Source organism: Mytilus californianus, unplaced genomic scaffold, assembly GCF_021869535.1.
Source record: "Mytilus californianus isolate M0D057914Y unplaced genomic scaffold, xbMytCali1.0.p SCAF_4, whole genome shotgun sequence".
Taxonomy (NCBI): domain Eukaryota; kingdom Metazoa; phylum Mollusca; class Bivalvia; order Mytilida; family Mytilidae; genus Mytilus; species Mytilus californianus.
Window position 1 is genome coordinate 1,423,741 of NW_026262690.1, and position 12,271 is coordinate 1,436,011.

General features: G+C 32.2%; 1 protein-coding gene across 1 annotated transcript in view; it reads left to right on the forward strand.

Annotated features, from left to right (window-relative positions):
* The window catches only part of LOC127737263 (CD109 antigen-like), an 88,973-nt gene extending 79,028 nt beyond the window's left edge, over nucleotides 1-9,945 (forward strand). Inside the window, exons 31-36 of the mRNA XM_052247819.1 lie at nucleotides 5,192-5,254; nucleotides 5,674-5,783; nucleotides 8,171-8,327; nucleotides 8,944-9,046; nucleotides 9,368-9,459; nucleotides 9,838-9,945. Of these exons, the coding sequence (XP_052103779.1) occupies nucleotides 5,192-5,254; nucleotides 5,674-5,783; nucleotides 8,171-8,327; nucleotides 8,944-9,046; nucleotides 9,368-9,459; nucleotides 9,838-9,846 (534 nt within the window). The 3' untranslated portion in view covers nucleotides 9,847-9,945. The remainder of the gene's footprint in view (nucleotides 1-5,191; nucleotides 5,255-5,673; nucleotides 5,784-8,170; nucleotides 8,328-8,943; nucleotides 9,047-9,367; nucleotides 9,460-9,837) is intronic.
* The last annotated feature ends 2,326 nt before the right edge of the window (nucleotides 9,946-12,271 follow it).

The window sequence follows — 12,271 nt, forward strand, 5'->3', positions numbered from 1 at the left end:
ACAGAACAATACAATTTTTGAACATATAATTTAACTTCATGCTAGATGATTGTCTTTAGAACAAGAAAAACAAAATAATACTTTATACACAAACTGCATTTGTTTGCACCTGTCCTTAGTCAGGAACCTGTTCAGTGGTTGTCGTTTGTTGATGTGGTTCATAAGTGTTTCTCGTTTCTTGTTTTTATATAGATTAGACCGTTGGTTTTCCTGTTTGAATGGTTTCACACTATTCATTTTTGGGGCCCTTTATAGCTTGCTGTTCGTAGTGAGCCAAGGCCGTGTTGAAGGCCTCACTTTGGCCTATGATGGTTTACTTTTAGAAATTGTGACTTGAATGGAGAGTTGTCTCATTGGCACTCATACCATATCTTCTTATATCTATATATGATAGAGTTAGAGAGTGGTTACATATCATTTATAGTTAAAATATCTACACATTTATTTTTAAAAGTACCAAGATTTTCACATAGTTTTATTTCATGTGGTAGTTTATTCCAAAGTATTGAGAAGCTATATGTTAATGATTTTTTATTGAATTTGTATTTGGCCTTATTACAGCTAGATTATTATTTGCAGAAGATCTTAAATTTCTGCTGTGTAGGTTTATAAATGGACAACATTGTTCTTTAAGGTAATTCGATGCTTTATTTTTGAGAATTTTATGAACAAGAATTTATGATAAGAAATCCTAGATTTGAAATTTAACCATTTTAGCTCTTTAAATAAATTTACAGAAGTGTTTAATATTGGTGCATCCAGTATAATTCCGGTAGCTCTTTTCTGGATCTTACCAATTCTTTGAATTCCATCTGCATTACAATTTCCCCATATTGAGCAACACAAATCAAATATGGGCAGAATATAAGCATTATAAAATAATTTTCTACTACTTATATATATCTAGATATTTCTTAATTCTGGATAACAGTGCAATACGAGAACTTATGCTTTCACATACATGATCAATTTGAAATTTCCAGTCTAAATGTGTGTCAGTATATATGTAGGACTCTGAACCGCGATGGTACTCCGAACCGCGATGGTCACGCTGAAGTGCGATGGTCCACGCTGAAGTACATTGGATAACACGCTGAAGTGCGATGGTAACATTGTGACGTTAACTTGTTCTTAGCTACGCTGAAGTGCGTTGAAGTGCGATGGTCTAACTGTGACGTTGTGTATACTAGCTAAATGCGATGGTCTAAAGTTAGAACCCCTTTTAAAGACTATGTGGCGGTGTAGTGGTTAGCGTGAAAGCCTCGCATTTGGAAGATCGGGTTTTATTTGTGATCAGGTCAAACCAAAGACTTTAATTTCGGATACTACCCACTTAGCAAACAGCAGTATGAAGTCAGAAAATATACTGGATGACTCAGATTAAGTATAATAGATTCGAGTTGGAGGACATGTCTATATATTGAATGTCCAAATGCAATAAATAAAAATGGGTTCAGCGCGGCGGTCTATAGTACTAACACAGCAGGATCTATCTAATTTTATCAAATTTACTGGTACATGTAAATTGTTCTTGTCATGTCATAGCTAATAAATTGCTCACAACACTCATTTATCAATTTATCTGATATCATAGCAGTTTTTAAGAAATAAAACACCAAGTACATTTCTGCTTGATTCATAGTGAGACGTTACGCGTGTTCTGTCAAAAGCTTTTCAGAAGAAATTGAGAAGAACACCAAGTTGGGACTATTCGGGTATATTTTGTCCTAACCCGTTGCAGAAGATTAATACTGTAAGCACAATAAAATTACTAAGATTGTGTGTTTTCGTACAAAGCAGGATTCGTCTCAAGAATAAATCAAAATTAACGTTTGTAATTATCACTACTTGATGTAACGAAAACATTGCAATAATGTGAAGTATACTTGAAAAGAAGTCAAAATAGATATTAAGATCAAGACATTTTATTTGTCGTACAAAATTAAACGTTTGCGGCATATATTTTGTACTTCCGAACACTGGTTAACCCATCTGCATACCAAGATCATCTTTTAGCTGCTTTGTTCCCCATGATTTGCTGCCTGGCTTAGTTTTACATATTTTTGTAACCTCCACCTTCAATGCTCAAAACTGTTCGGGACTTGAATAGTTATTTTTATTCTGTTTCCTTTCCTTGAGCTTTGTACGCATGAAACCTTCATCTACAAATCTTATTCTCCTGCTCTTTTTTTAATCCATTTTGATTAATAACGCTGTATTTGAAAACGTCACGATTTCCAAACGTCATGCAAAACCATCGCACTCCAGATAAAAACGCCACAACGTCTCAAAACTCTTAGCGCCAATATAACTCCGTGAAGTCAAAAACGTTTACAGCAATTCAATGGCGTGGGATACGATAAGAGACGTCAGGTTCGGTTGAATTCTTAAAAAATTAAAGTAGCTACCCAAAGAAATCTGGAGGAAAGTTTAGTAAGCCGTATAGACACATGTTCAAGACATGCTACACTGTGCACAGTGACTTCTGCTTTCAAAAAAAAAAGACACCAGGTTAAAAAAGAATCCCACAATAAAAATTTACTTGAAGTATAATTGCAAGCTAAAAATTAACTATTGAATGTTGATTGCTTAATGTGGCAAATATGTCATGCGTATTTAAAAAAAAACCATAAACATTGCAATTTATTAGTTTTGTACAGTTAAAATAATTGTTTAGTAAGTGGATTCTATTGTACTAATATTCTTTGATGATACCTAAATGTCTATATAATGTATGAGGGTATTGTACGACCTGCTTCATGCAGAAGTGGTTTCTGTGCTTTTAAAATTGAGACTTTACGATTTCATATTTAAACCGGACACGTTTGGCCTTTTTGAAATTAAATGGACACAATTGGCCGCTTATAAAGGTATAAAACCACTAATTCATAGCCCCATTGCTTTCTATGTTAAATTCTGCAATTTCAAGCATAAATGGCTACTTTGTCTTAAGTTCAAATAAAGTGGCAGTTATTTCATGTCAAAACTGTACCTTATGCTGACTTGTGCTGAAAAAATCAACATACCTTTAATTGCATATTAGAGCGTACTGGCTCCCGGAAGTTTGATAGTACAAAAACAGGAACTTCTGATCTGAACAACAGGCCAAATGTGCCCTCCTATTAAAATTTCATATACTTCTTTATTATTCAAATAAAACTTTCAACAAGGGTTCTACAGTGATCCCAAGTCCCCAAGCTTTCATTTGATACTAAAACTAGCCAAATATTCCCACTATTGACAAAGATACAGCTATGCGTAGGAACTATTTTGTTTAAAATATGTACTACTTTCTTGTATGTTCTTTCCGACCGGGCCTGAATTAGTGGTACTATACCTATAACAGCACCAAACTTGTTATATTGACTTCTGCTTGACTTAATTTCCTTCTATGATCTGTTTCTAGCATAGAAAAACACATAAAGCTTTTGTCAAAACACTATATCACTGAATTCAAGCTCAAATTGGACTGGTAGTAAGATATGCGTTAAACAAAGAAAACTACATATGGATACTAATAGTGACAGATATGACACTTTTTCAATTTTTACCAGTTCTGATTTGTTAATATCTACTCAAATAACAGTGTTCTTACCTATATGTCTTATTTTTATCAGAGATTCTTCCTTGAATATAAATACAGTGGTCCAAACATAAAATATAATTGATAATTTTATCCCCCCTTTTTTCTACATGTTGGAAAAGGAGAGTGATTTGGTAAAAAAAACATACTTTTATGTATAAACATGGATCAACAAGAGCAATGTATGTATCTCCAGGCTAGACAACTTGCTAAAATGGTTATAAAATGCATTTCAAGTGAGATTTTGGAATTCCTATATAAGTATATACACCAATTTTCCTTGAAATAAATAATTCACCAAGAAACACAATAAAACATGAACACTCACTAGATAATTTGACCAAAAACAATATTTATACTATAAACTAGTCATAACATACAAGTTCCATTGGTTTCAGTGTTAGATAATCCAAAAATTTAAATTTCAGGTAAAATCTTAACTGTGTGCATGCTAAATGACCAAAAAAGGCTAAAATACCTTTTTGTAGCAATTTGAGGGCTGTAATTTGACACTAACATAATTGTTACATGAAAAAAATTATGTAACATGATTTCTGACAACAATGTGACCAATTTTCACTGTAAAGGGTATGATTTCTAAAAATAGAATTTCACATGCCTGTCAGTAATAGGTATAAAACCACTAATTCATAGCCCCGTTGCTTTCTATGTTAAATTCTGCAATTTCAAGCATAAATGGCTACTTTGTCTTAAGTTCAAATAAAGTGGCAGTTATTTCATGTCAAAACTGTACCTTATGCTGACTTGTGCTGAAAAAATCAACATACCTTTAATTGCATATTAGAGCGTACTGGCTCCCGGAAGTTTGATAGTACAAAAACAGGAACTTCTGATCTGAACAACAGGCCAAATGAGCCCTCCTATTAAAATTTCATATACTTCTTTATTATTCAAATAAAACTTTCAACAAGGGTTCTACAGTGATCCCAAGTCCCCAAGCTTTCATTTGATACTAAAACTAGCCAAATATTCCCACTATTGACAAAGATACAGCTATGCGTAGGAACTATTTTGTTTAAAATATGTACTACTTTCTTGTATGTTCTTTCCGACCGGGCCTGAATTAGTGGTTCTATACCTAAACAGAACACGTTTTGGCGTCCTTTAGCAACTAGACATGTTTTGCAGTTCAGCGACGTCATATGGACACGTTTGGGGGATGGACACGTGTCTGAGTGTTACATATATACCATGGATATGAAGTGTTGTATCATCAGCATACATGCCAATGATTGAATTTGATGTCTACTTGATAGGTTCTTTTGAGTCTAATTGTGTGTTTTGTTTTCACTCTTGTATTTTGGAATTACACTCTCATTTACTCTTATATTCAATTTTGTATTCGACATATGATTCTTTATCCTTTTCACCAAATATCTTTTCTGTTTTTTCTTTTGGTTGCATAACAACATATAGATTTAATCGCTGGTCAAAATATGAATTAACCCTTTTCAACAGATATATCGACGGCAACTAGTAAATTTTGAATCAGTGAAATCTTGAATATTCCAGTATTTAAAAAGCCTCAATATAGATTTATAACATAATAAATATATATATATTAATGTTTTTGTTGGTATCATTTAGATTCCAAATACAGTACGAAGTGTATCGGTGAATGCTAATGGAAGAGGACTTTGCTTGATGGAGGTAATAAAACATTTTCGTATATAACAAAACAACATAATATCGTTCAAATGATCTGATTTCCATTGCCTCTATTGAAATTGAAATTTCAAATTTTTTATTTATATTTAGAACCTTGATAATCTTCATAGATTTGAGATAATAACACATTACATGTAAAAATAACAACATTTTAAAATAAAAACAGGAAAGAAATGTTACTATATGAATTTGTTTTTAATGTAGTACGTTCAAGCGTATATTTCTTTTCTTTTTTTCGTATATCACTGAGTAATAGTTATTACATTAACACAGATATATTATGTTCAGGTTGCAGTTTATTTCTTTTTTTCTTCATATCTCACTGAGGACTAGTTATTATATTAACACATATATATTACTGAGGAATAGTTATCATATTAACACATATATATCATATTCAGGTAGCAGTATATTTTAATGTCAATAATGACTTACGAGAGCCAGCGTTCGATCTGATAACAACAGTACTTGATGATTCAACTAAAGGATTCAGACTAAGAGTTTGCTTCAGGTAAATAAAAACACACTGATTTAGGTAAATAAATTCAAGCTGATTTAAGTAATTTAATACAAGCTTCCTTAGGTAAATAACTTCAAGCCTCTTAAGGTAAATAAATACAAGCTGCTCCAGGTAAATAAATACAAGCTGCTTCAGGTTAATAAATACAAGCTGCTTCAGGTAAAGACTTACAAGCTGCTTCAGGAGAATAAAAACAAACTCGGACTTGATTGACTTTGGTATATCTCGGTAAGCTGTATAGCTAGGTTAATCGCCAATAAATACCAGGGTAAATGCAGAAACACCAAATTCATAATGTAACAGATTTATGAAATGATGAGAATTTATAGAAACAAAGAAATTAACCGTTATCCACGTACAAAAATGATATAAGAATTTTGTCATTATCAACGGAATGGAAAAATATGTTTAGATCAAGTCACAGTATTTTGCTTTCTGGTAGTGGATAAAGTGTAATATGGCGATGTATTGTAAGGTTTATGTCCCGCTAGACACAACATGCAATTTAGTGACCAGTGATATTTTGTTAGGACAACGCCACATTTTGTAGGCAGCGTTTTGCCTCAAGGACCACGGCGATTAACACTATTTTGTTTTATATCATTATGCAGATGAGGCTCAAAATGAAAGTCCTGTATCGGACGTATTAGAGTAAATTTTGCCTCTCGTCAATCAGTAGGATAATTATTCAGTAAAATCAATGACAAATCATTAGCTTCCCCATGTTTTTGCATAAATGAGAAGATGAGAAGCAATACGGTTTTTGTAGCATTATATATTGCTTGGTTGAAATAAGTAACATGTACAGCAACATTATCAAGGAGAGCAATTTTATAATTGTGGACGTCAGAATATCGATTTGTCTTCATTATACTCATCAGTGACTCACAAATCATAAGACTCATCAATGACTCACAAATCATAAGACTCATCAGTGACTCACAAATCACAAACTCATCAGTGACTCACAAATCATAAGACTCATCAGTGACTCACAAATCATAAGACTCATCAGTGACTTACAAATCATAAGACTCATCAGTGACTCTCAAATCAAAACAGTTGGAAGACTAAGAAGAGCATTTAAAACCGAAAATTCCAAAACAATGGGCCAAATAAGGCAATCTGTAGCAGGGGGTAGACTAAGAAGAGCATTTAAAACCAAAAATTCAAATACAATGGGCGAAATAAGGTACTCTATATCAGGGGTAAACTAAGAAGAACATTTAAAACCAAAAATTCCAAAACAATGGGCCAAATAAGGCAATATGTATCAGGTGGTAGACTAAGAAGAGCATTTAAAACCAAAAATTCCAAAACAATGGGCCAAATAAGGCAATCTATATCAGGTGGTAGACTAAGAAGAGCATTTAAAACCAAAAATTCCAAAACAATCGGCCAAATAAGGCAATCTGTATCAAGGGGTAGACTAAGGAGAGCATTTAAAACCAAAAATTCCAAAACAATGGGCCAAATAAGGCAATCTGTATCAAGGGGTAGACTAAGAAGAACATTTAAAACCAAAAATTCCAAAACAATGGGCCAAATAAGGCAATCTGTATCAAGGGGTAGACTAAGAAGAACATTTAAAACCAAAAATTCCAAAACAATTGGCCAAATAAGGCAATCTGTATCAAGGGGTAGACTAAGAAGAACATTTAAAACTAAAAATTCCAAAACAATGGGCCAAATAAGGCAATCTGTATCAAGGGGTAGACTAAGAAGAACATTTAAAACCAAAAAATCCAAAACAATGGGCCAAATAAGGCAATCTATATCAAGGGGTAGACTAAGAAGAACATTTGAAACCAAAAATTCCAAAACAATGGGCCAAATAAGGCAATCTATATCAAGGGGTAGACTAAGAAGAATATTTAAAACCAAAAATTCCAAAACAATGGGCCAAATAAGGCAATCTATATCAAGGGGTAGACTAAGAAGAACATTTAAAACCAAAAATTCCAAAACAATGGGCCAAATAAGGCTTAGGCAATATTTATCAGGGGAAGACTAAGAAGTTCAAAAACATTTAAAACCGAAAATTTCAAAACCATTGGCCAAATAAGGCTTAGGTAATCTATATCAGGGGGTAGAAAAACCTTAAAATTTCGAAAAATTCAACGATATATTTAACAAAAAAAGCAAATATCATTTCATACAATAAGCAGATTTCGAAGATCTCATGCAACACTCGTTGGGTTTATTGATTCAATGTCTTTCAGTTTATCATGTTGTTCATTACTAACAGCATGAATTTCAAGCATATTAATAAAGCAGTTGTACATAATTTAATGCGCCATCTCAAATATTTAAGTAAACTGGTGTTCAATACTTTGTATATGTTATTTATATGTTATACAATACTATTCATTATACAGTTGGTTAAGGGGAGGACAGAGTACAATGGGAATGCTTGAAATATCTTTACCATCTGGGATGGAAGCTGACTTAGAGTCAATCGATACTACCAATACTGGAGGACAATACAAAAAAGTGGAGAAGGCTTTCCGTCAAATTAATTTATATTTTGATGCGGTAACGATTTAGTCATTATATGTTTCTTTAATTTGTCTCCGGATACAATAGAGTAATAAAACTAAACAGTTAATACATACAAAATGTTGACAAGTCGTCTGAATACCACTTAATTGCATCACAATTATATTTTTCAGTTATATATTTTTGGAGTTTCTAATTTGTGCTTGTTTTATAACTAAATCATTCGATTGTGGTTAATTTTATATGCAGTCAACAGAAAAATAATGCACCGGACAAGAATTTTTCTGTTATTTAATTGTCTTGTTGCTTAGTAATTTGAAAAAAGAGATATACAAAACCCCTATTCATAGCAGGATGTTCACTATAATAACTTTTTATCTTCTGACCTTCTCTCCTTCACACATTTTTGTTGGCAACACATTCATAGTATAGAGGTAGTTGATAGTTTATACCTGTCGTCAAATTAATAGGCGCCATCGTGTGACACAAAGCATTGGCATTGTATAGATCACCATATTGAATTTAATTATAATACCTTACGATCATTGAGAGTCGACGATCGATAGTTGTGTAAACCATTTTCAGTCGGTATTATGATAGTCTTACTACATTGTTTGGTAAAAGAAATCATTTTTTTTTCTATCTTCTATAGGTTCTGTCAGAGCAAATGTGTATTGAAGTAGACATAAAAAGAGTTGCCCTGGTTGCTCGACATAAACCTGTATGGGTCAAATTGAGGGAGTACTATGAGCCAAGTAAGTTATATTACGATAGAACATAACAAAACTTTCGATAAACAAACTCCAGGCGGGTTACACATGAAGCAATGTCAGATTAAAAAAATTATAATTTATGAACCTCTTATATATTCATTTGAATATAAAGACGTATTATCTTGCGGTATAGAAAAAAAATATAGTAAGATATATCAATATTTTTGACTTAAAGAAAAAGACAAATTTATTTCGAGATGTCCTTTAGTGAAATTAAAGTGCATACACCACGAGATAAAAAATTATATGCACACCAGATTAGTTGTGAAACAAAAAAAGTAATTGCTGTATATTTCTTGTTAGGTAATGAAGTAGTTAAGTTTTACCAATCGAAAGCTCTTGCCAATGCTACCATCATAGAAGTATGTGGTCCGAACAATTGTGAAGAAGTAAAGGTAAGTTAGGTGTTATTTTGTCTTGGTTGACGTTTGTGTGTGATTTTAGTTGTTTTTTTGTCTGACATATCTTTGTTTTAATTATAAACTGGAAAAAGCAAAAAAAAAAAAAAGTTTTCAGACATAAGATTGAAACGGACAAGTCTAAAATTTGTGTTCAGATGTATTGAACAAGCTTTTACTGTCTCTTTTCAGAATAAATTATTTGTAAACAAGGAGTCAATTATGTCTTGTACTTAAATATATTTAATTTAATGATAAAGCTCTGTAACTATAATAATACGATAAGCTTGATGCAAATAAGAATTATTTATATGTACATATATATCATACTTGAATAAAATTTTATAAAATATGTCATTTTTCTTATTTTTTCAGAGACGGTAATGCTGCAATACGAGAAAAGGAAATGGTTTCCAAACGATCGATAGATAAATAACTATTTTTATCATATATAAATAAACACTGGGTTTAACAAGATTTAATGATGCCACGCATTATTTTCACACATACAAGTTTACCGGTTGTCCTTGCGGTCTTGTAAACGTTATAACACATGCAATTCCTGCCAGATTTTGTATGAAATGTATTTGAATGGTTTATATCAGTAAGTTTTCGGACAAGGTAAATTATCAGTGCCAACAATTAAATATTTGAAAGAAAAAAGTAACATAACAAAAATACTGAACTCCAAGGAAAATTCAAATCGGAAAGTCCTTTATAAAATGGCAAAATCAAAAGCTCAATCACATCAAACGCATTGAAAACAACTGTCATATTCCTAACTTGGTACAGTCATTTCCTTATGTAAAAAATGATGGATCAAACCTGGTATTATAGCTAGCTATACCTCTCACGTGTTTGACAGTCGCATAAAATTCCATTTTATTGTCAACATACCAACAAACCGACAGATGTAAACTTAAGCAATTCGATATACATGCATAAAAGATAACCCAAATTCATTGAAATCAGTCGTAATATTTTTAACGATTCCAGTTAACCGTCATTATAAAAAAGAATTGTAAGATGAACTATCCAATAATCGAAACAAAAAACAACAAATAGTAAGTTTGAATTTTGGCAATTTTTTGTCATGCATTTATTAGGACAGTTCAACATGTTCAACTATATATGAATCGGCCAACAAATTTGCATGTATCTACAATGTTTCATTAATGTCCAAGATCAAAACATTGAAGGACAACCATCATATGTTCTCAAAATGGCAACTGGGCTACCAGACGCCAACTGTGCTAAATTCAGCCAAATGCTAGTAAACATCGTTTGATAGCATCGCCAAACAAAATTTATCAATCCATTACAAAACATTTATCACACAAAACAAATTCTAAAACTAAATAGGTTTTCAACTCAACCATATCAGTTCAACGGAGTATATCATCTATACTAAACATCAGTACAACTACGAACAACGTGCACAAGTCAACATTTATTCAACTATACATTTACAACTCAACAATTAATTTGTTCTATATTCAACAGAATGTTTCACCTAAATGCACGTGTTGTACAATTGAATAACTTATTCAACTGAAATTACAACTAATGATTTCAACTTCATGAGCTAATACATGATGGCGTAGCGTAACCAAGTTTATCCAGACCGAGATCAATAGTTGTTCTAGTTTATGTGTGTTCAGATGCCTTTTTTCTTTTTACAAAAGATGAACCAAGAATCCAAATATCAGGTTTTTGTTGAAACCAGCTTAATGCCAAGTTAACCGAAATCCATTGGGTAACATTTAATAAAGGAAATGCTAATTTTATATACATTTTGCCATTAAAGCTTCACCCTTTCTAACAATTTTGACTGCATTGTCAAATGATGAATAAGACACCTTGGTAAACTGAGTACAAATGAAATCATTGATAAAATTAAGAATGGAAATGGGGAATGTGTCAAAGAGACAACAACCCGACCAAAGAGCAGAAAACAGTCGAAGGCCACCAACACAACGAGAAAATCCCACACCCGGAGGTGGGCTTCAAAACTAAATCAATAGTTGAGCACTGAAGATTTGAAATAGGCTTATTTTAACGAACGTAATCAATGCATCACTGGTAAATTATTAAGTCAGGGATTTCGTTACCATAAATTACGTAAAACTTTTACTAATTTCTTTCATAGATACAAAGATTTGATTAGTAAATTTAGCTGTACCTGTAGAAAACTGATTAAAAACGGTATTTCACATCCTAAATTTTACGGTAATATTGTACTTAAAGCGCGGAAATCACTATGTGATCCGTGTAAACTCATCGAACCTTTAAACAAACTTATTAGTAAAGGTTATCTTACAAATGTTGTAATGAGTTCTTTGAATGTAGTTTATATTGGCACTTATATCGATTTTGTCATCAGCAAGTTAAAACATAACTAAATTTGTATTCTTTTCAAACGGGATGTATAAAGACACACCCACGTTCATTTTGATCTATAAAGAGGTTAAACTCCTAACTATCCTACTGCCTATCGATACATTTATTTTTGGCATTGCACAAGTCATGTCTTCTTTGACTGTCCATGACCTTAAAATACTAAATCCCTGTGATGTGTTTTAGTTGATTTTAGTCTCTGATGCATGATTTTTTATTATTAATTGTTTTTGGCTTTTTACTAGCTATCAGTAACTGCGAGTACTCTCAAATCGTACTTTCTTGTTTATTTGACCTGTTGATACTAATTGTAATGCTTTTCTGTTATTTAATGTTATTCAGGGTTATATCTGGTCTATATACCAGCTTTGATAAGTGTTTGGTATTATTATAAATTTTCACTTCGTACTAT